The sequence below is a fragment of the Dermacentor albipictus genome, chromosome 3 (genome assembly GCF_038994185.2).
Source record: "Dermacentor albipictus isolate Rhodes 1998 colony chromosome 3, USDA_Dalb.pri_finalv2, whole genome shotgun sequence".
NCBI lineage: Eukaryota > Metazoa > Arthropoda > Arachnida > Ixodida > Ixodidae > Dermacentor > Dermacentor albipictus.
In genome coordinates this window covers 193,566,797-193,590,325 of record NC_091823.1, presented here as the reverse complement: position 1 = coordinate 193,590,325, position 23,529 = coordinate 193,566,797, and the positions used below count along the sequence as shown (strand labels likewise).

The window sequence follows — 23,529 nt, the reverse complement described above, 5'->3', positions numbered from 1 at the left end:
CAATGCGTTAGCACGCCATCCTTGCTACTGACAAAAAAAGAACTTGAGCTTTTGCACGTGCAACCGCTATCTTGAGTGCATAAAAGAAAAAGTGTTTGTTTCACATGATGTGTGATCACGTGACTGCGACACGTGAGGGCAATGTTTATAAGAAGCCGTGTTTCTTTCGGAATAAACGTTGTTGAAAGTCAGCGCTTGCGGTGTCTTCTTGTCTCGTCCCTTGTCTACATTTTGCGCTGTTACTAGCAGGGGTAATTGGAGATCGCAGGGAGAGAGAGACCTTCATCCTGCAGTGGACATGAATAGGCTGATGATGATGAATATTTATTCATTTCTTTATTCAGTGAGTGCCTTGCTTTGCCAAAAAAGCGTTACAGCAGGGGGGTTACAGACTTAAACAATTCTTCGTCTATACAGCACACCTGCATCTCTTGTAGCCGGTTCCAATCTCTGATATTCATCACAAAGATAGAATTGTAAAACATAGTTGTCTTTGCACAGTACTCTTTCACTTTGTGTCGGTGGTCATTTTGACTGGATACGTAATTGGGTTTATCAAAGTAGCTATTACGAGCCACTCTAGTGTTACTATGAAAAACACGAAAGAAAAACTTCAAGCGCAGTTCTTTTCTGAGCAAAGAAAGCGATTCCCAACCAAATTCTGTTTTCATAGCGGTACAGCTGTCTGTCCTCTTGTACTGCCCTTAAACAAACAGCACAGCTCTATTCTGAATTTTTTTTTCAAGCTTATCTATAGACCTGGCCTGCATCGGGTCCCATACAGGGCATGCATACTCCAAAATGGGCCTGCCACAAAAGCGCTGCTGCGATATTTGAAAGATACGGGATTGAGTCGGCGTCTGTAATCCGGACTGAGTGACTGAACGATATCCCCGGTGGACTTTCTCTTCTTTCTTTAATCTTTCCGTCCCCGTTTTCCCTTTCCCCAGTGTAGGGTAGCCAACCGGGCTCAGTCCTGGTTAACCTCCCTACCTTTCATTTATCATTTGCTCTCTCTCTCTCTCCAAAATGGGCCTAACACATGTGAGGTAGGCTGTGTTCTTTTAATTCTGTGGTGCTCATCTTAGGTTCCACTGGATAAAGCTAACAGCCCTTGCTGCTTTACCAACAACGTAATCAATATTGGCATTCCATGAACAATCATGTGATAAAACGCCAAGATAATTGCATGTTGGTTCGGCAGTAATCACATACATATTTATGATGCATGCTGTTTCTATGTTTTTTTTTCTTCTTTTTGAAACATGCATGTGAATACACTTTTTTTAATTCAACGTCATTTGCCACTTCTGACACCACCTTGTAATACGATGCAAATTGTCCTGCAAAGAAACGCCGTCACTTGCGTTACTAACCTGCTGATATAAAACACAATCGTCTGCACACAAACGTATGCATAACGAAATACCCAGAGAAATATCTTTAGCAAAAATAAGGAATAAGAGTGGCCCAAGGACGGAGCCTTGTGGCATGCCTGATGAAACATCAACACAGGATGAACACCTCCCACTTAAGATAACACACTGATGCCTGTCGAACACGTAATTGGTTATCCAAGTTAGTACATTCTAGTGAAAATTTTGAATCTGCAGTTTGACGAGGAGAAGAGAGTGCAACACGGTGTCGAAGGCCTTTCGAAAATCTAAAAACACAATCTGTTTGCCCACTTTCGTTGGCATAGGAAGCCAGCCCGTGAAAGAACTCTACAAGTTGCGTGGTAGAAGAAAAACCTTTGCGAAAACTGCGTTGCTCATTTATCAGAACATTATTTTTCTGCAAGATGGGTCAATATGTGCTTAAATAGGATATGTTCAAAAATTTTACACGACATCGATGTTGATAAAATGGGCCGGTAATTTGTTACGTCCTTTCTTGAGCCACCCTTATGAACTGGAACAACATGGGAAATTTTCCAATCATCAGGTAAAGTGCCAGTTGAAAGGGACTTTGAGTAAATTATGTAAAGAAAAAGCACAATGGGCACAGCACATTGCTTCAGTACACGAGGAGAGGCACCATCATGACCAACTGCTCTGGATTCATCTTGGCTTTCAAGAAGAGAATGTATGCCGCGAACACTCAGTTCCACTGTCAGCATCAGTGGAAACGTGCTTGGGTGCGGTTGGGAAGGAGCGTCATGCTTGGGTAAAAACACGGATAGGAAATATGTATTCAAACGTGTGGCTTCAGCTTCCTCATTGACTATAACCGTATGATTAAAATTCAGTTCGCTGACTCCAAAATTATCAGATCCACACTCCTCGATATAATGCCAGAACGACTTGGGATTAGTTTTCATTTTATTATTGAGGCCCTCGAAATATTTCTCTTTTGCTTTTTCCACACTTGATTTATACTGCTCCGTTAATGCTTGTAATTTTTTCGCGTGCTTCCAGTTTTTTTTTTCATTTACGGAAAACTCGTTGCCTTTTCTTGATTTCTCTCGAAATACCGGACATCATTCATGGCTTCTTGCATTTATTAAGCTTGCCTGCTTGTATCGCAGGTATATACTTATCCACAAGGGCTAACATCTTATCTCTAAACTTAAGCCATAAATCGTTTACACTATTGTTTTCAGCAAGGCACTCAAACAGGGGCAAATGATCTTCTAGCTTTTGAGCTACGCTTGAGTAGTCACCTTTGCTGAATAAAAAATCTTTCTTGTTGCACAACTTAAGGTTCGTCTACTTTCTTTTTTGATGTCTGCAACTGCCATGTGGTAATAACACTGACATTATTCACCAAACTGGGGAACATTGAGAACACGAGGTCTAGAATGTTATTATTTCTAGTTGGGCGAGTAACAAACCGAATAAGACCAAAATTGTCGATTATATTTTTCATTTCTATGTTCACATGGCACCCAGTACTCCTTACACATATTGCATGACGCCATTCTAAGTCTGGCAGGTTAAAATCACCAGCAAGAATGAAAGGTCTGCTTGAAGCTTCCGAGATAATTTCATTCAGCGATTGAAGTGTATTGTAGTCCGAGTTCGGTGGTTGGTAAAATACACCTACGGCGAAGGAAGAATTATCATCTAGGGTAACTGTGCACCAAAAAGAATCGACATCACACAGGATGCCTAAGACGGCAGATTTCAGAGAACTTCGAACAAATAAGAATACACCGCCCCCATGGCTCGGCCTACCTCTACAATATGCGACAAATTCACTCGGAAACACCTCATGATTGCCGATATCATGGTACAGCCACAATTCCATGCCAATAATTATGTGAGCTCTCACCGACTCAATTGGTCCTGCCAATTCTGCCATCTTATTCCTTACGCTTCTACAGTTATTACTCAATTACTACAGCAACGTACTCAAATCCCTTTACCATGCGTTTTGTCATAGCCATATTAGTTATTGTTTATAATCATGGGGCGTGACTTACATGACATACTTACAACCTTTATAAAAACTACAGAAAAGGGCTCTGAAAATAATTAGCACTTCAAATTATAACGGTGATATTTTTAAAGGCAAATAAAGAAAAGAAAGAAAGAACACCCGGCCCTGCAACTGCGCGTGGCATGCTCGTAGTAGGCATGCACTGGAATGACTCCTGCTGCTCACCCGTGGCTAGTGTGGCATAGTTGACCACAGTGTGCACCTTGTTGTCGGGGCCAGTGTACTGGCCGTAGTCCTCCGGCTGGTAGAAGATCTGGTTTTTCCACATGTTGAGGTCCAGCAGCATCACCGCCACAATGATGCCATAGTTGAACCACTTGCCTGCAGCACCACCACAGTTTGTCAGCAACATACTCCCAGCTCCTCCACTTTAGAACATTTTTTCTTCTTGAAGTGTAACTTGACTAGCCCCCCCCTCCCCCCCAAAAAAAACAAAAAACACTGTTCAATGTTATGTGTGGCATCTGGGATTTTTCTGGTACTCAAGTCATTACATTAACACATTAATTGTAGCTGCTTTGCTTCAAGTCCCAATTCCTGTGTCACCAGGTCATTTGTCACTGCATTTCTTTTTAGTTCCAGAGAGTCCACTGGGTTTGCAATAAAAAATAGTGAGAATCCTTAATTTGCAATGAATTGGTTTGCGACACGATCGCGTTTGCACTGCAGGAAAAGCCTGACCCTCATCACAGTGAACATTATGTTAGTCAGCTGATGGTAACATCTGTTTTGGAGTTCACTCTATCCAACACACCTTTCCTGCCAAAAATTGTATGAAGGTGAAAGAGCTATGACTTTCTGATGCCTTCCAGTCTAACTTACAGAAAAAGAGTTACGTTATGAGAAAACAAAAATTACCGATTACAATTAAACAATTACTTATTTAAAAATGTAATTGATTACAGTGACAAATTACTGGCCCACCAGGAGTCATTAAGGAATTGCTCAAATGTAATTTATTACTTTCCTGCTATTTTGCTCCCAACTTTCATTAAAAATAGAACGAGCTGGCGAGGCTGTGTTAGTGCATCCTCTGCAGTCCTTCATACATTTACCTTTGCTTACAATTGCCTTTCAAAATTTTCATCGTTAGTGTTCCTTGTTTTCTGGTGAAGACATGAGCAGCGACACTGAAAACTCGGTTGATGCGCGCGTGAATTAGAAGGGGGGTGTTATAACATGCGAACTTGCACACAGGACTGGTTGCTCAATGCCACAATGCTCCCATCTGAGTTATTTCAGCACTTCATCGTTGCTAAGGCTTGAAGAAGGCACTCCTGGTAGGATAAATGGTGTCAACGTTCCGAGTGGTCGTTGCTATCGAGGCATAGCAATACTGTTTGAACTTGTCGGTCAGTATTGGTTGCAGTGTTAATACATGTAACCTAGCCAAAGAAGAAGCGAGAAAGGTGATTCCAAAGATGAAGAAGTGGGGGCTGGGATGAGCTGAAATAAACACTGATGGCCGCCTTGTTGGTCTAGTTACCTGTTCTGTTACAAATTTGGCGCAGTCGCATATGGAATCTTATGCTACTCGCCTGAGCCAAACCGATTTTCTATGGACAATGCGCATCGACATTACAGTTTCCCGTGATGAGCCGGTGAACGTTGCACAGTGCGTCACAGTGAAGAGCGGTCCTGTTCGGGTGATCACTGGTCATATTTAACTCTTACTACTGCAACTTGTCTACCTTAAGTCGAATGCTGGCGAGGGCTTTCATGATTGCCGTGAGTGATCCCCAGCATGACGCAGACGCCATGCATTCATGTGAGCTTCGTGGTTCCACCGCAGGAAATCCCGTCTTCACGAAAACAGAATTAACCTCTCATAACTGCAATTTAGAGGACCACAGTGCAAATGCACTGATGCACAAAATAATGAAGTTGCAAGAAGCGAATAGCGGGCATCAGCAGCAATTATTTGATTTTTTATTGCAAGCAAACTTTCAGCAAATGAGGAAGACACCAATGCAGCTTGTCAGGCTGGAGGTCTACGACTGGTCGTACACAGGAAGTGCCAGGAATGGCTTGATTTTTACGAATATGCCTGTGACAGGAATTGCTGGGGAGAGGATAAAGACGAAACTTACGAACATACGTCTATATTGAGGAGTAGTGCAAAGATTTGGCACGAGCTTCGAGCTTCTGAAAAAGGTGAATGCCCATGGAACGAGTGGAAACAGAGCAGCTTTTTATTTTCATTCGGTGAGAACAAGCTTCAAACTGGGATAAAGCTATGTCTTACAAGTGCAACTACGAGCCGGTTCTTGACCATTTCTTTGAGAAATAGAGACTGCTGCATTTAGCTCTGACTGCTCTACCCCAGGCTTCATTGGTCGCGCTCATAATGCTGGGACTTACGGAAGACGTGTGGTGTTGTGTTGAGCTTCGAAAATCAAACAACACAGAAGAGTTACTACAGAAGATAAAAGAGCTGTGTTATAATCTCAAGCAACCTGTGAGCAGTTATGATAATGTGAAATTCCAAGATGAACTGGCCCCACTGAATAAACAAGTCGCATATCAAGAGGAGAGTGGGAAGGCAGCTGCACACACCTCTGATTACAATACATCGGGACCACAACACAAAATATTTCTTGTAGAGCGCACCAATTTGGTATATGTTCCAGTGCACCTACTAAATGGAAAAGAAGTCAGCGCATCGGTCGACAGTGAAGCTTCTATCACCGTTGTGAACAAGAAACATATTCTGGACTTCAACCCAGTGAAAGATTTTCCAGTCAGTGTGTATGGATACGACGGCAAAAAGCAAGTGCACAACGAATGGGCAGAGGTAATCGTCACGTGTCAGAGCAAGAATATGAAAACCAAATCGTTGGTCCTCGATGGAGTAAAATACCCAATGATTTTGTCATGCCCAGTAATGCAAGAGCTCCGTCTAAATCTTTATTAGGATGGTCAAGTTACTACTCAATATGATCATCAATAGTCGTTGTTCTCCCTATTTAGTGAAAGCCTTCAGAAGCCCACTACAGCGCATGACGTCAGCAGGATGCACCCCGAGCTCCTCTGTGTAGCTTCAAGGGGAGTACGGAAGCACGATTCAAAGACGGGACAAAAGAAGACACAAAGGGACACACACAGAGTCTTCTTTTGTCCCGTCTTTGAATCGCGCTACCGTACTCCCCTTGAAGATGCATTACCAACAAGCCCACATAGCAACCCACATGTCCTCTGTGTAGGAGGTTATCCTAAGGCTACATTCAAATTTAAACTACCATGCGAGCTTCGAGATACAACAGTTGTGAAACGCAAGCCTTACAACATGTCGCGAGATAAGAAGATATAGCTCAAGGAAGAACTGCAAAATAAGCTCGACGCTGGTGTTATCCGACCGTCCACGTCTGCCTTTGCATTACCCATCACTATAGCACTGAAAGCAGACGGAATGTATAGACTTTGCACCGATTGCCATCAAATTAACAAATTGACCTGTTCCCTTTCCCGATGCCACATATTGACGAAATTATCAATGAAATTGGTGGTCATAGCGTCTTCTCTCGCTTGGATCTTTACAAGGGCTTTTGGCAAGTGCCTTTAGTAGAGGAGACTAAAAAGTTTTTAACGATTTATGACACCTTTTGATATATATGAATATTGACGTGTGTATTCTATGCAGAAGACAACAAAGATAGGGACATTAACAGGGACATTAACATTATTTTGAAAAATTTCGCCCATATTTGTATGGCCGCCACTTCACAGTTATCAGCGACCACCATTCACTGTGTTGGCTGACAAACCTTAAAGATCCTTCTGGACGACTGGTGCGTTAGAGCCTATGGCTGCAAGTTTGGCATGACTGTCAAGTACAAGTCAGGGAAACGACATACGGATGCTGACTGCCTGTCTCGATTGCCAATACAGTCATCTGCTCCACCCGAAAAAGACTCGGCATTTCTTTGTGTTCTGGTCACATCCACCATCGCGCAACAACAACGGGATGACCCTGAGTTGCTTGAACTCATCAATTAATTAGAGGGCAGATCCGCGAAACCGCCTAGAGTTTTTGCAAGAGGACTGTTGTCGTTCTGTTTGCGGACCGAAGTCCTCTACAAAAGAAACTTTTCTTCGATCAGGTCCCCCTATCTGCTCGTCATTCCTGCAGCTCTTCGTGCGGAAGTACTTCAAGCCTGTCCCAACGAGGTGACTTCTGGTCACTTAGGCTACACGAGAACGCTGGCCAGAGTCCAGCAGAGGTACTACTGGCCGAGACTTACCACCACCGTGAAACATCACGCTCGCACTTGCCTCGACTGCCAGAGGCGCAAGTCACCTCCGTCAAAACCAGTCGGCCTCTTACAACCCGTCCAGGTTCCTCGAAGACCATTTGATCAAATCGGAATAGATATATTGGGCCCACTTCCTACTTCTACTGCAGGGAATCGCTTTGTTAACGTCGCCACCAACTATCTTACACGTTACGCTGAAACAAGGGCAATCCAGAGAAGCACAGCAGTCAAAGTCGCGCGCTTTTTCATTGAGCACATTGTGTTGCGACACGGCGCACCGTCATAATAACAGACCGAGGAACCACATTCACGGCTGCGCTTTTAGATCACGTCTTGCTGCTATGCGGAACGGCTCATCGGAAATCAACTGCCTACCATCCACATACCAACGAATTAACAGAACGCCTAAACAAAACAATTGAAGACATGCTCTCCCATGCACGTGGATGCTGAACATAAACATTGGCACGACATCCCACATTATATCACCTTTGCAAATAACACGGCGAAACAAGAGATGACGGACATCACTCCGTTCACCCTTGTTCATGGATGGCATGTACAAACAATATTGGATGCGATGCTTCCACAGGACTTTGATGACACTTACACGGATGCTGATGTGTTTTTGCAACGTGCAGAAGAGGCTCGGCAGCTTGCACGCTTGCGGACATGCCAGCAGCAAGACTACGACACAGGGCGCTATGATCTTCACCGTCGAATGGTAATCTATTACGTCAGCGACAGAGTTTGGGTTTGGCCACCCATATAGAAACGAGGCCTCTCCGAGAAGCTGTTAAGGCGATACTTCGGACCATATCGAGTATTGCGCCGACTCAGTGATGTCACGTACAAGGTCGTCCCCGATAGTCCCAATTGTACACGGTGCCGCATGCACCATCCTGAACTTGTGCACGTTGACCGCATGAAGCCGCACGTGAGCAAATAACTATGCGAGAGACCCTTACTTCTACAAGTGACACTTCTGGTCTAGCATCAGGACGATGCTCTCTTAGGGAAGGACAAATGATGCATGTATTCTATGCAGAAGACAACGAAGATAGAGACACTAACAGACTTCATCTAGTCGGTCAGTGAGATTTGGCGAAGACAAAGAAGATGTGTCTCTGGCCTATTTGTTTTTCAACAAGTTGTCCTGCGGTTCTTGAAGAACGTCTCCATCTCTACTGTCTGCGTTGTACTGCGACAATATAATAGACTGCCTTTTGGTTGGAAGAATTTGCCAGCTTGGTTTCAAAAGATGATGAATAATGTTTTGAAGCCACATCTTGGACGCTTCTGCAACGTCTACATCTATGACATTATAGTTTACTCGAGGTCAGAAAAAGAACACTCGGAGCACTTGGCCGCTATTCTGCAATCACTTAGTAATGCAGATCTGAAGATAAATCAAAGACAAAGTGAAGTCTTAGAGCCTTGGGTAGCTTTTTTTGGAAGGGTGTTTGATGGTGTCCCCAAAAGCACCAAACAAGAGTGGGTGTAACGAATGTCGAAGCTTACAAAGCCACATGATCTGCATTCACTCTGAGCTTCTCTTAAGCTTGCGGGCCACTTCAGAGCATTTATCAAAGATTTTCCTAAAATAGCAAAATGTTTGGCTGAACTGACCAAGAATGGTGTCCCTTTTCTCTGGACTGAAGACCGTGAGGCGGCCTATCTGCAACTTGTACATTGTATATCGTCTGACCTAGTGCTTACGTTACCAAACTTCGGTCTGCCCGAGATGAATACTGACGCATCTATAGTACTGGGGCAATCTTATTCTTTTTTTATTTCCTCAAAGCTATCTGTTGAGACATTACATGAGGGAGCTGGGAGTTAGTGACAAAGATAGATATTACAAATTAAGAAGGGATATTTCCGATGAGTCACTTGAATGCAAGTGGGTCGATGATAATGGCATCTTCGGCGGGCAGGCCATTCTAGTCTCCTGCTGTGCGCAGAAAAAAATGATTACTGAAAAGTAACGGTATGGGCTTGTGGGGGATATACTGTGTTAGAGTGACTGGTGTGGGCAATGCGATGTGCAATGCGATACTAAAGATGCACACAATCTTCCCCGAGTCAGCAGCTACAAGTGATAGGTTACTATTCCTACACCCTCAGCCCTCGTCAAGTTAATGATACTTTGACCAAGAAAGTGGCTCTGGCTGTTTTAACGGCAGTGCGCTATTTTTGGTCATACCATCATCATCATCATCAGCCTGGTTAAGCCCACTGCAGGGCAAAGGCCTCTCCCATACTTCTCAAACTACCCCGGCCATGTACAAAATGTGGCTATGTCGTCCCTGCAAACTTCTTAATCTCATCCGCCCACCTAACTTTCTGCCGCCCCCTGCTATGCTTCCCTTCCCTTAGAATCCAGGCCGTAACCCTTAATGACCATTGGTTATCTTCCCTCGTCATTACGTGTCCTGCCCATGCCCCATTTCTTTTTCCTGATTTCAACTAAGATGTCATTAACTCGCGTTTGTTCCATCACCCAATCTGCTCTTTTCTTATCCCTTAACGTTAGACCTATCATTCTGAACATGTTGAAGGGGCAGTGCAAAAAGACGATAACAGAAGGCAGGAACACACAGGACAGCGCTGAACTCACAACTAACTTTATTCGAAGGCATACATACACTTATGTACACAACCCATAGCCACATGCTCTCCCCTCCATGGCGTCATTATCAGTGCGCAGGCAAAAAACACGCCATGGACGGGAGAGCACGTGGCTATGGGTTGTGTACATAAGTGTATGTATGCCTTCGAATAAAGTTAGTTGTGAGTTCAGCGCTGTCCTGTGTGTTCCTGCCTTCTGTTATCGTCTTTTTGCGCTGCCCCTTCAAGATGTTCAACCAGTACCAACTCGCCCAAATGTCGATCCTTCTACCTATCATTCTTCTTTCCATAGCTCGTTGCGTCGTCCTCAATTTAAGTAGAACCCTTTTCGTAAGCCTCCAGATTTCTGCCCCGTACATGAGTACTGGTAACACACAGCTGTTATACACTTTTCTCTTGAGGGATAATGGCAACCTGCTGTTCATTGTCTGAGAATGCCTGCCAAACGCACCCCAGCCCATTCTTATTCTTCTGATTATTTCAGTCTCACGATCTGGATCTGCAGTCACTACCTGCCCCAAGTAGATGTATTCCCTTACCACTTCCAGTGCCTCGCTACCTATCATAAACTGCTGTTCTCTTCCGAGACTGTTAAATATTACTTCAGTTTTGTGCAGATTAATTTTTAGACCCACTCTTCTGCTTTTCCTCTCCAGATCAGTGAGCATGCATTGCAATTGGTCCCCTGAGTTATTAAGCAAGGCAATATCATCAGCGAATCGCAAGTTACTAAGGTATTCTCCATTACCTCTTATACCCAATTCTTCCCAATCCAGGTCTCTGAATACCTCCTGTAAACACGCTGTGAATAGCATTGGAGAGATTGTATCTCCCTGCCTGACGCCTTTCTTTAATGGGATTTTGTTGCTTTCTTTATGGAGGTCATATATCGGTGGAAGAAAGTTGAAATTATATCAAGATCATCAAGCCTTGACTCAACTCCTGAACATGTCGGCACCAAGAGAGAAGCTTGCTCATTGGATAAATGATCTACAACAATATGACTTCGAAATATTCCATCGTTCAGGCAGCCATGTGACAGAAGCCGATGCATTGTCTCGATTGGCAATTGAGCTCCTACATGAGATGATTAATATGAGCAAAACTTCATTTGGGCCTAGTTGGTACATAATTCTGAACTTAACATTACAGCGGCATAATTCTGAACTTAACGTTACAGGGTGTCTTTCTTTTTGTGGTTCGTCTTAGGTGTTTGCGCTGTAACGTTAAGTTCAGAATGATTAATATGACCAAGCTGTGGGAAGGATGTGACGACCTATATTTTGAATACGTTAAATTCATGGTACTCGAGACTCTTGTTTCGAAAAAACACCTGTACCACGAAACTCCAGAGTCCGGTGGCCACAATGGTTTCTGGCGCATATACAACAAGATTTTTCAAAGGTTTACATGAAAACACATGAAAAGAGACATTCAAAACTATGTAAGGTCATGTCATTTGTGCCAGATAAACAAAACCAAGTACCGGCCAAGGCCAGACGAGCTTGTGTTGCCTGAACACTTGGGCAAACCTTTTGAAGTCATACATGTAGATTTTGCCGAGCTGAAAAATAAAATTCCAGGTGTACGCAAAACTCAGTCATTTCTGGTCGCAATATACCAATATACCATAATGGTGGCTGCACGGCCCAGCAAGGAAGACGCAGACAGAGTCATAGCCCTCCTTGACAGAGGCATATTCTCCAATTTGAAGGTTGTGATATCGGGCAATGGGCCTGCATTCATTAGCCGGAAGATTCAAGAGTGGGCAGAGAGCCGTGGCATCACACTGCGGCGTTGTGCGCCCTATGAACCGCAGGGAAATGGAACGGCAGAGAGGGTGATACGCGATTTGAAACAATTCATGTCGATGATGTAATAGTTCTGCGGAAGCCCGCAGGTGGAGAGAAGTTATTATTAAAGGGAAAATGAGATATCCACCCAAAGGTAGCAAATTGCTACAAAGGAAACCTATACGGGTTCCTCAAAAAAAAAAGCCTTGTAGCTGAAGAAAAATTCGTCCTGGTCTGGACTTGAACCCGGGACAACTGCCTTTCGACTTCGCCCTGCCATCTGCTAGCCGCCTGGTTAGCTCAGATGGTGGAGCGGCTGCCCCGGAAAGGCAGTGGTCCCAGGTTCGAGTCCTGGACCAGGACGAATTTTCCTTGAACTGCGAGGCTTTTCTTTCGAAGAACCCGTATGGGTTTCCTTTGTAGCAATTTGGTATGTTTGCGTGGATGTCTCATTTTCCCTTTAATAATTTATGTCGATGTATCCAAATTTTAACAGCAGCTGGAAGTCTTGTTTAGAATCGGCTGTGGCTCATCATAACAGGACTCATACAAGCAGTCTTGGGTGCAGTCCGTATTTGGTTGCCTATGGTGAGGTTCCAAAGCTAAACGCAGACAAAGAGCTTGGAATTGCAGACAGGCTAATGCTGTCTGAGCATTACAAAACATTTGAGGAGCGATACAGATATAGAAAAGCCATGAAGTTTCACTTTGACAAGTGGTGTCAAGGCCATACACCAGATGTTGGACTACAAGACGATGTGCTCGTTCGAAAAGGTCTATCGGCCACTGAAGCAAAGATGCTTGGACCTTTTGAAGTAGTGAAGTTATCGGTGCAACAAGGTGTACTCAAAACTGTCGGGTACATAAATAATGGACAGCTGGAGTTTGCGGCCATAAGCAACATTCTTCATTATCACCCCAGGAGGGGTGACACAGAAAAGTGGGGAAGTGTAACCTAGCCGAAGAAGAACAAGCGAGAAAGGTGATTCCGAAGACAAAGGACGAAGAAGTGGGGGGCTGGGATGAGCTGAAATAAACAGTGATGGCTGCCTCGTCGATCTAGTTACCTGTCCTGTTACAATACAAGGAAACAAACACTGAGCATCAGAGTATGCCTTACTGAGCGTGTGCATTTGGCAGGCTGCTGTGCGGCATTACACCGTAATTCCCACCAAGTCAATGCTGAATGCTGTTTTGCATGTTACAGCTTGTCTTGTGAATAGTTACATGTAAACGCCTACTGAACAAAGTAAACGAATTACAGTTCACATTACTGAGTAAAACAGAGTAGTGTATCAATTACAAAACTACCAAAACATGTAAATCATTACAAGTAATTATTTACGCATACTTCATTATGTACAACTGGTTTCAGTTCAAGCATGAGATGCTCTACTTGCCTGTGCTTGACAAAAGCTTGAGCTTGGAAAAGAGCGCTAATGGACAGGAACACAAGGACAGAACAACACGAACGCCTATTCACAAGTAATTTTTAATTGAAAGAGATACAGAACAGGTATAATCATGGCAGGGGATGAAAGAAAAGATCACATTGGAGCCTAACTATGATATGGAAACTATATTCAAGGAACATGATAACCACATGTCATGCCCATCGAATAGGTTTCTAATCATAGTCAACCTGTCATAACATTTGTTTCTTTAACTATTCTTTTTTTTGGCAGACACACTTAACAGCTAGATTTTATTGTTACAACTGATAATGGGGGATGGGAGCATTGCAGCAAACAGCTTATTTTACCAAAGAACACATACAATAGTTGACGGTGCATCTGCTGCTAATTGTTATGCCAGATTTATTGTTAACACTGATATTGTTAAAGTGGATTTGACTGTATTTATTTCAGTAAAAACTAGCTGTGAGTAAGCACTCGTGTTGTCATCCTTGCTATGTGTTCCCATCCTGTTCATACTGCATTGTGAAATGCACTGACAATGGCAGGCTGTCATTGCAGAAAAATTGCGATATGGGTCAGTTGGTACATATTCTTGAGAATTAAACTAGTGAAATGACTAAGAACAGAGGAGAGACATGGCACGCACACGACTGGAGGACAAATAATCGTGCTTTATTGAAAAAAATCTGTCTCCCAGGAAAACCAGGTGAGCATGCACAGCAGAAGAGGCAAACCACACACAACACAACATTGATTGCGAGATAGACCAAGTAGCTGGCGCCAATGGGATAGGAAGCTTAGTTCCTTCTGCATCAGTGAGATAGAAGTTGTGCTTATGCAATTATCTGCGTGCATGCTGGTGCGATATGCTTCAAGAATTCCATGCTCTTCCTTGCCCTTGCCTCTACTAAGAATTTTAACAAAGAAAAAAAAAAACAGAACGCAACCGCATCCTCAACAATGGCTAGGCAGATTAGCTCTGTCAGAAGTGTTCAAAGAGTTAGGGTGATTATAAAAGTTAATAAATGTGTTCACCTGTGATGTCAAATGAAAGAAACATGCCAGCCCAATATCATAATTAGGATTTGTCATTGTACCTAGTTCCACACTTGCTTACAAAAATTTACCTCCACCCAACTCTTGTTTTTTCTCAGAAACTTCAAAAAGTGCTCGTGTCACCAAATGTGTATATATATATATATATATATATATATATATATATATATATTTACGAGGAGAACACTTTGGTGAAGCCTTGTTCAAACAATCACCAGCAAGACCAATTTTTTTTCAAGAGAATCAGTGATGGCTACTTTTGGCGTCTGGGACGTTTTGTCTACAATGACGCAACTCTTCCTCCACTTCGTAAATTATTTCAGAACTGATTGGCCAAAATGCTCAATAACTGGGATTGAGAGCTTTCTTAGTCCCTTTACCTGTAATCTGCATCTTCCTATCAGTGCAAGGAAGTTCACATTACTAACTGCAAAAGTGAGCTGATGTTCCATGCATGAATCTCAGAGTTGTTATTGAGCATTATTGTTTCAACAGCATGACAAAGGATGAAGGAAAGAGGCGCCAATTTGCAATTCAGCACTCTGTCCTTGGCTTTTTCCTTTGTCCTGTGTCGTGCTGTTCGAGCAACCTGCTGTCTGACAACATGTACCAACCAATTCAAATGAACACGCTGCAAGTATTGTTCACTTGTGCTAATAAATTATTTCTTCATACACACTATCCACACTTAGTGTTTTTCTTTTTGTTCCCTTCCTTCCCAAGCTACATAATAGATGTTATAGTTTGTATAAAATTTACATTTCAATTTCATTGCTTCAATGGTGGTTAAGAGTATGTGTACTTCACCCTGCTACAAAAGCCTTGATGGTGCTGCAGTTATTTACTAATCAGTAAATAAAATATTCTGGCAGAGCCCATCTCACAATGAATGTCATTATTGCGATTAGGATTGAAGCAATGCAGCAACACACCGTATTGCCACTGCTGAAATGCATCATGTATGAAGTGTGCAATGCAGCCGGGCTTCTCTCTCGCAGCTCCCTCTGGACACGCTGCGCCACCTAGTGGCGGCGTCACGAGATCCGTGCGTGGCACGTGTGAGTGAATTCAAACAAAACGGTCTGAATACCATGCAGCTTTGATTCTGCCCAGCACAGGATAGCGAAGCAGCTTCAACAGAATGAAGCTTTATATTCGTAAGGCACAGCCACCCCAAATAAAAAAACATGCGGTGCACCACCAGTGGTAAAACGCTGCTGTGGCAGTGTGGCCCCACTGAATTGCGGTGCACCACTGCAGCAGTCACGTGGCAGCATGCAAAACTCGCCTCCTTTATTTTACTCTGCGTGCAGGTGCGAGATGTCCTTTGTCTGCTGACACATTGGCGCTGTGTCTACGTTCTTCGGCCTCCATTCTTAACTCAACTCACCCAGGTGATCAGGACAATGTCATTGCCAGTGCTCTTTTTGTAGCATCATCGCAGTGTCCAGAAGATGAGAAGAAGGTGTCACCTCCATGTTCTTGTATTCAGATTTCATTTTGTCACACAGAATTGGATATTGGCTTACCATCTCGAAAAACATTTCCATCGGGACGGCACGGTTTAGACCCATCATTGTAGAAAGAATCGCAAACCAAGCCAACTAAAACAGGTGCGAACGAGAGCTGACGCAAGCAGATGCGGATGCAAAACGAATGCCACACACGAGTGTGAATCGAGCTCTAGTGTACTAGAACGGGCGAGTGGGTCCAGCAGACTGTTGCGGCAAATGCTGAGAGTGATGCAAACAACGCTGAAATGGTGGCGGCGCTGTCACTGCTTTATCCTGAAACTCCAACTGTTCTCGCTGCGCCCATTGGCAGCGGCGAGTTCGCGAGCCAAGTCACTCTCGTCTGCTTACACTGTTTCTGTTGCTCTTTCTCCATTTTCTTCACAACACGTTCAAAATGTCGTTTTGGAGCAGGATGGTACAAAGGACCACTATTGGCACAATATGGCACAATCGGCACAGCTGTTCCATCAGTGCATAGTGAAATATTGACACAATGATGTGAGGCTCCCGCACCGCGCGACGGCATGCGCAAAGGTCGGCGCCACGAAAGACGATGAAGCGTGTGAGCTGCACGTTCTTTTCCTGGCCCGCCATTAAACAGAAGCGAATATTTTGTAAGACTCCGTCTTCAATCTATGTTACAATTTTCTGGTGGAGGTGCTGGGTACATGCTACCATTCCTAGATCGAACACCGCCTACAAGGCCAGTACTAAGTCCAGTCGGCCTGACTCCAGTTCACGTACAGACAAGCCATCGACTTCAAGGACTGCCACCTGAGCACGAGCCTCTACCCAATCGAGTCATAAGGATGAGTACCTCAGTTCTGTCTTCTTCCTCAATCGCACCGACAGAGGTCGTCCTTAATCAGCCACAAATCCCCACATCCTTCCATGGGGACACCTTCGAAGATGTTGAGGACTGGCTCGATCACTTTGAGCATGTCGCAGAATTCAACAGCGGGACTCCAGAGTGCAAGCTACGCAACGCCTACTTTGCCCTCGAGGATTATGCGTGGACATGGTTTGAGAACCGTGAGGTGGTCCTATCAACATGGGACGAATTCCGACGGCAGCTAATCAGCACATATGCCAGGCTCGATGGCAAGGAGCGAGCTGAATATGCAATTCAGGCGAGAGTGCAGCAGCCGAACAAAAGTGTCGCAATGTTTGTGGAAGATATGTGCCAACTTTTCCGATGCATGTATCCGTCCATGCTCGAAAAAAAGAAGCTCAGGAACTTGATGCGCGGCGTCAAGCAATAGTTATTCGGTGGACTAATACGCAACCCATCAAAGACCGTCGCAGAGTTTCTCGTGAAAGCCATATCAATGGAAAAGGGACTGCAGCGGCGAACAAGGCAGTACAACCGCGACGTGTTGACCCTATCTTTCGCTATACCCTTGGACAATACCGACGCCTTCTGGGAGCTCATTAGGCTTGTTGTCCGAGAATAGCTCCAAAAGCTTCAGGTGGCTCAGGTATCGGTACCGCGGCTCGCTCTAGCTGAGGTCGTCTGGGAGGAAATCAGGCAGGCAGTACAAGTCCCGGAGCGAAGCGAGACACCACAGCACAAGGTACAGCAGCCACAGCCTCGCATGTCGTATGTGGAAGCTGTGCAAAGTTCGTTGTCCCCGACTTTTTACAACGTGCGCGACGTCCCAGACTTTCATGGTGTGCGTGCCGTTGAACAAGCAACTGGCGACTTCAGGTCTCGTCGCACGCCATTCATGCCTAGAACACGACCACCCCGCAAGAGCGACGTATGGCGCACTGCAGACCGGAGGCCCTTGTGTTTTCATTGCGGTGAAACCGACCACCTCTACAGGGCGTGTCTTTACCGCCGAGCTGGGCTCCGTGGATTTTCACTGAATGCGCCGTGCCCGCGCAATGGTGAACGCTCCCTGGAGATTGAAGCCAACCTCGCGGATGCCAGGACCTCGTTTGCCCCATGATTCTGTGTCCCCCGGTCACCATCACCCGCCCAAAACGGGTCTTCCAGCCCCATCTTCACGCCGAGTGCAACAAGGCGTCGCTCACCCAGCCCTGCCTCCCGGGAAAACTGAGTCGAGCGACCTGCGGAGGTGAGGTTGCTGACATTGCGAACACTGAAGATAATCCAGATTTGTACTGCAGGAAGGCACCTCATAACTTCAATGCACAGCACGAGTCAACATTCGGGGCTTCACGTACATCGGCTACTTCGTCATTCTTCCTGAATGTTCAAAGGACCTTATACTCGGCATGGATTTCCTTCAGGCGAACGCTGCCATAATTGACCTGCAAGAGTCTAGAGTCAGCTTCGCTACTACGCAAGTCATAGCGAACAGTAATGACAACGACCGTGACATCGCGCTTGGTGTAGCTGACGATCACGTCACGTTGCCACCCAAGAGCAGCGTGCTTACCCTTGTCCGATGTGACATGGAGGACGACGCCGAAGGAATTGCGGAGGTAAACATCCCTCTGCTTCTTGAGCGCCACATTTGCATAGCCAGAGGGCTTCTTCAGGTGCGCAACAAACATTCAGTCGTCTTGTTAACAAACTTTAGCAACGAATATTGGCATGTACCGTGGGGAACGACAATCGCATTTCTTCGCGAAATCATTGATGTTACTGACATTGCCACATTAGAAATCGCACCGTCTCAGAAATCTGAGTTATCCAGCCTAAAAGAGTGGATTCACGTTAACGTCGCTTTGCCAGACTATCGGAAAGACCGTCTACTGAGTCTCGTGAAGGAATTGGCGGACTGTTTTTGAACGTCATTCAAAGTGCGGCGCACGTCCATCACAAAGCACCACATTATTACGGATGAGTCTGCACGTCCTGTTCGTCAGCATCCTTAGAGTCTCTCCAGTGGAAAGGAAAACGATAAAGCATCAGGTGAAAGAGATGCTCCAAGACGACGAGATCCAGCCGTCCACAAGCCCGTGGACCTCCCCTGTACTGTTACTCAGAAAGAAAGACAACACACTACGCTTCTGTGTATATTATAGAAAGTTGAACCGTGTCACCAAGCGCAATGTTTATCCATTGCCACGCATCGACGACGCATTGGATCGTCTACAACATGCCAATTTTTTTCTTTGTTGGATTTTAAATCACGGTATTGGCAAATTGAAGTCGATGCACAGGATCGTGAAAAAACAGCGTTTGTGACACCTGATGGGCTTTATTAGTTCAAAGTTCTCCCCTTCGGTCTCTGTTCCGCACCTGCCACCTTGCAGCGGATAATGGATACCATGCTTGCTGAACTCAAATGGCAAACCTGCCTCGTATACTTGGACGACGTCGTGTTCTCAAGCATGCTTGATGAACATCTACCAGATGCTGGTAGAGATAGGAGCTAGAACACACCATTCTTCAGGACTTCCCGGACGTACAGCTTCATGCAAATTTCATGGCGACATTAAGAGACCGCCAGTGCAGGAAGTCACAAGAAAGTAAGCTTGACGCTCTTAGGCCGAAGGAACCCACGCAAACCAGGGAAATCATCCTCAACTTATCCTCCTACAAGCCTACTGAATCTGAAGCCGCTCTTCTGCACAAGGGCTTGAACTTCAACACTGGCGCGTCACCCAACCCAGCTAGAGTAATCTGCGCCGTGGAACGCGCCGTCACTCAACTTCCTTCCGAAGTAAGAGAAGAAGCTCGCACCCGCGCCATTGGTGTTCTTTCATAGTGGCGGACGCGCAACCCTCAAGCCCGATTTTCACCTGCCGAGAAACAAGCCGTCAAGGGCCTCCGGAACAATGACTCCATTGCCATCCTTCCGGCAGATAAGGGAAATGCCATCGTGTTGCTCGACAGAAGTGACTACAATGAGAAAATGAAGGATTTGCTATCAGATGAGGATACGTACGTCGCGATCCAGAAAGACCCCACGGTCAACCTGCAAACAAAACTGCAGAAGCTCCTCTCCAAGGTTTTTAAATTTGTTCCACCGCAGCAAAAGCATCTCTACCATCGCATCTTGTGTACTAACGCGTCTGCACCTGCAATATACGGACTACCGAAAGTTCACAAGCCAGGCGTTCCACTACGGCCTATTGTAGACTTTACAAGGTCACCGCTGCACCGGTTATCAGGTTACCTACACCAAGTGCTGGGCCCGCTCACCGGCAAGACAGCGACGCACACTTCAAATTCTTCAGCCTTCGTGGAGAAAGTGCGCGACGTCTCCCTGGATGAAGACGACATTATGGTGTCATTTGACGTGAAGTCGCTCTTCACTTCAGTGCCTGTTGACCTGGCCGTAGCTACGTGCAGAGATGTCCTGCTGGCGGACGACACGCTCGCTGAGCGCACCCCCTTTGGAAGTAGAGGACATTTGCGAGCTTTTAGACTTCTGTTTGAGCAACACCTACTTCACCTACAACAAACAGTTTTACAGGCAGATCAATGGAACTGCTATGGGTGCTTCCATTTCCGTTACTACCGCTAACTTGGTCATGGAAGTCATTGAACAGAAGGCCCTCACTGACTTCGCTCCCGCGCCGAAGGTTTTCGTCCGCTACGTAGACGACTGTTTTTGCATTGTGCGAAAGCCGGACGCTTCACGCCTCCTACGTCTTCTCAACTCAGCAGACGCAGCCATACAATTTACCACAGAATACGAGTGCGACAACAGCCTTCCCTTCCTTGACGTCCTCGTGCGGCGAAGTGGAACGAGGCTCTCATTTGCCGTGCACAGGAAGGCGACTCATACGGGCCAGTACTTAAACTTCAATTCATGCCACCCGGCTTGCCATAAGCAATCCGTTGTCTCATCTCTCGTGACGCGGGCCACACGCATCTGCTCAAGTGACCATGAAATGCAGAACGAACTGAAGAAAATTCGTCACGAATTATCCAGGAACGGGTACCCCAAGAAGTTCATTGACAAAATGGAAGCCCGGGTCCTCCATCCAAAGCCGTCTCAAGGCAAGTCGCTCATGAAACGCGCTGGTGTCCCATATGTTCCTGGCGTCAGCGAAGCTCTTAGCCGCGTATTCTCAAGATACGATCTCAGAATAGCCCACATGCCATCCAACAAGCTGAGAAATCAGCTTGTTAACGTAAAAGATCGGCTTGAAAGCAAGAATTATCCCGGTGTCATATACAAGATACCATGCGCAGACTGCAGTTGCAGCTACATCGGTGAAACGGGCAAATTCACGAGAAGATTAAAAGAGCACCAAAGGGACGTCTCCAACAAGAAAAAAGTATCGAACGCCCTTGCCGAACACGCCGATAATCGCAGTCACCGCATCGATTGGTAAAACGCGGCTATAATAGCTAAGGAAAAGAATTCGATGACGCGACTCTTGTTAGAATCTTTATTTATTCAAACTACTGAGAACAATATCAACAGGACTGATGGAAATCTTCCTGCTAGCTACACCCGTTCCCTACGTCACATTTTGGCATAAAAACGACTTGCGGCTCTTGCCCGCTTTTAGTGTGATCAAGGAACCCGTACGGGTCCCGAAACGTCTCTGTGTGTTTTTTCACCTTGACTTGGTCAGTGGCCGTAATTTCTTCATCAAGCGTCTATTTTGTAAGACTCTGTCTTCAATCTACGTTACAATATGTTTGTTCTAGTGTGGCCATTGGTGCTTAAGCACATGGTGCCTATATTTCTCAATATTGCGCACAGATATAATCGTCATGAATCACATCTATGTTCTTCCTTTAATCCACTGGCTACAAAAAAATTAGGAGGACATGTAAGCTTGGCCTTTAAGAGTGGAGCGTGATAGCATTCAAAGACCCCCAACTGCTTCTCATGATTCCTGGCAACTGCAGCTTATGTAACCGTAATGCTTCCGGGGAAACACTTGTGCCAAATGCTATGCATGCAGGCGAGCTTTCTGGTAGAAATGGCATGCGATGCGGCGGAGGCGAGTGCCATCTGGAGGTGTTGCAAAGAAACAGGTGAGCCGCTCCATGGCCTCGAAAATTGGTGTGTTCAAGTCTAGGAAGCGATAGCCACGCTATGAATAGTAGAAATGCTGGAAAAGGGGTTTGTGTTCGAGTTTTCGCTAACAGAATTATGCTTTCTCATATACTCAAATTACAATCCAACACTATCCTGTCTGTATATTGTGTTTAGATTGTACTTTACGATGTTTCTTATGCATGCTACTTTGAGGAATTCAATTAGTTCAGTAATGCCTCTGCGCCACTTGGATGGTCTTTATGGTTGTGGTTCATAATAATTTCTCGCCAAGCGACGTCCAGTGCCGAGACCGGATTTTTCGCAACACGGGGCCTTAACACTATCGCGTTAATATTATTCATGCTATAAGTCCCTCTGTACCAATTATGTTTGCCCCTTATGGGCATTACACAAACCGTTAAATACTAAACACTAAAAATATAACAGATCTAGGCTCAACTGTCGTAGACAAGTGACAACATTTCATTAAAGTATAGCATATTTTCTCCTACAAGAAGTGAAATTTGGGCGAGTTTATAAGAATTCAGACTTTACTTAAATCACAAATAAATGAGAACTAGATGTACGGTCAACTACTTGTCCAGCCTGGTGAATCGCCAGATTTGGCACTATGGCCCCTATTATTGGGCCTGGCAGTCTGCTGGCCTTGGTATCCAATGGGTTAACGTTGTGCACCTGTTACTTTCCTGCAAGCAATGCTACAGATGCAAACAATTCTACAAATGCACATAGTATCTGACAGAAAACTACTGGGCATGCACTGCTAACACACAAGATTTAACACACAAGACGCACCCTAAGGAGTGCAAAATTTTAAAGGAAGTATTTGCAGCAGTATAAGTATTTTGGCTCCGCTGATGAGTGATGCACTTACCGCTAATGTGGAAGACGATCTCGGGCAAGTGGACAAACTTCTGGAACATGTGGTACTTGAAGGAGGCTGCATGCAGCCCAGGCAGTTTGATGTTGAGGTCACACACAAAGTGCGGGAAGTCCCAGTCCTGCACAGTCAGTGGTCACAGCAGCAGTGGTTAGCTCCTAACCAGTCCTACTAAGTGGTATTCCAGAGGTGTTATAATAAGATGCACGCAAGAGAGGGACGCGGCGCGTCTTTACCTCCAGCATCCTTGTTGAACTGTATTCAAGAAAATAAAATGTTTTAAATCAAGTATCAAGTTGTTTCAACAACATCTGCACAGTGTACACTGTTTATCATATGCTGCAGAACCGATGCATGCCAACAGCAACAAAAAATAGGTGCAAGCACTGTGCAGTGCACCCTTTATTCCTTATCTGCAGTGCTTCTCACACCTCATCCCCAGCTCACACATCTCGCAGTTGATGCCGTAAAACCTTGGGAGGTTCTGTGCAGTGGCAACAGAAGCTCTGCAGAAAAGCAGGCAGCTGAGAGAAGTGCTAGAGACCTGGAAGAGAGGTCAGCCTGGCGGCAGTCACAGACCTCTTTCGGGGAAAACTATGGG

The 23,529-nt window shown here is 45.2% G+C and overlaps 1 protein-coding gene across 5 annotated transcripts in view; it reads right to left on the bottom strand.

Annotated features, from left to right (window-relative positions):
- Window positions 1–23,529, bottom strand: part of LOC139057689 (transmembrane protein 117-like) — a 253,762-nt gene that overhangs the window by 75,641 nt on the left and 154,592 nt on the right. For all 5 annotated transcript variants that reach the window (XM_070536417.1, XM_070536419.1, XM_070536416.1 and 2 more), the window contains 2 exons: window positions 22,923–23,049; window positions 3,607–3,762 (listed from right to left, as the gene is read on the bottom strand). In XM_070536417.1, the coding sequence (XP_070392518.1) occupies window positions 3,607–3,762; window positions 22,923–23,049 (283 nt within the window). The remainder of the gene's footprint in view (window positions 1–3,606; window positions 3,763–22,922; window positions 23,050–23,529) is intronic.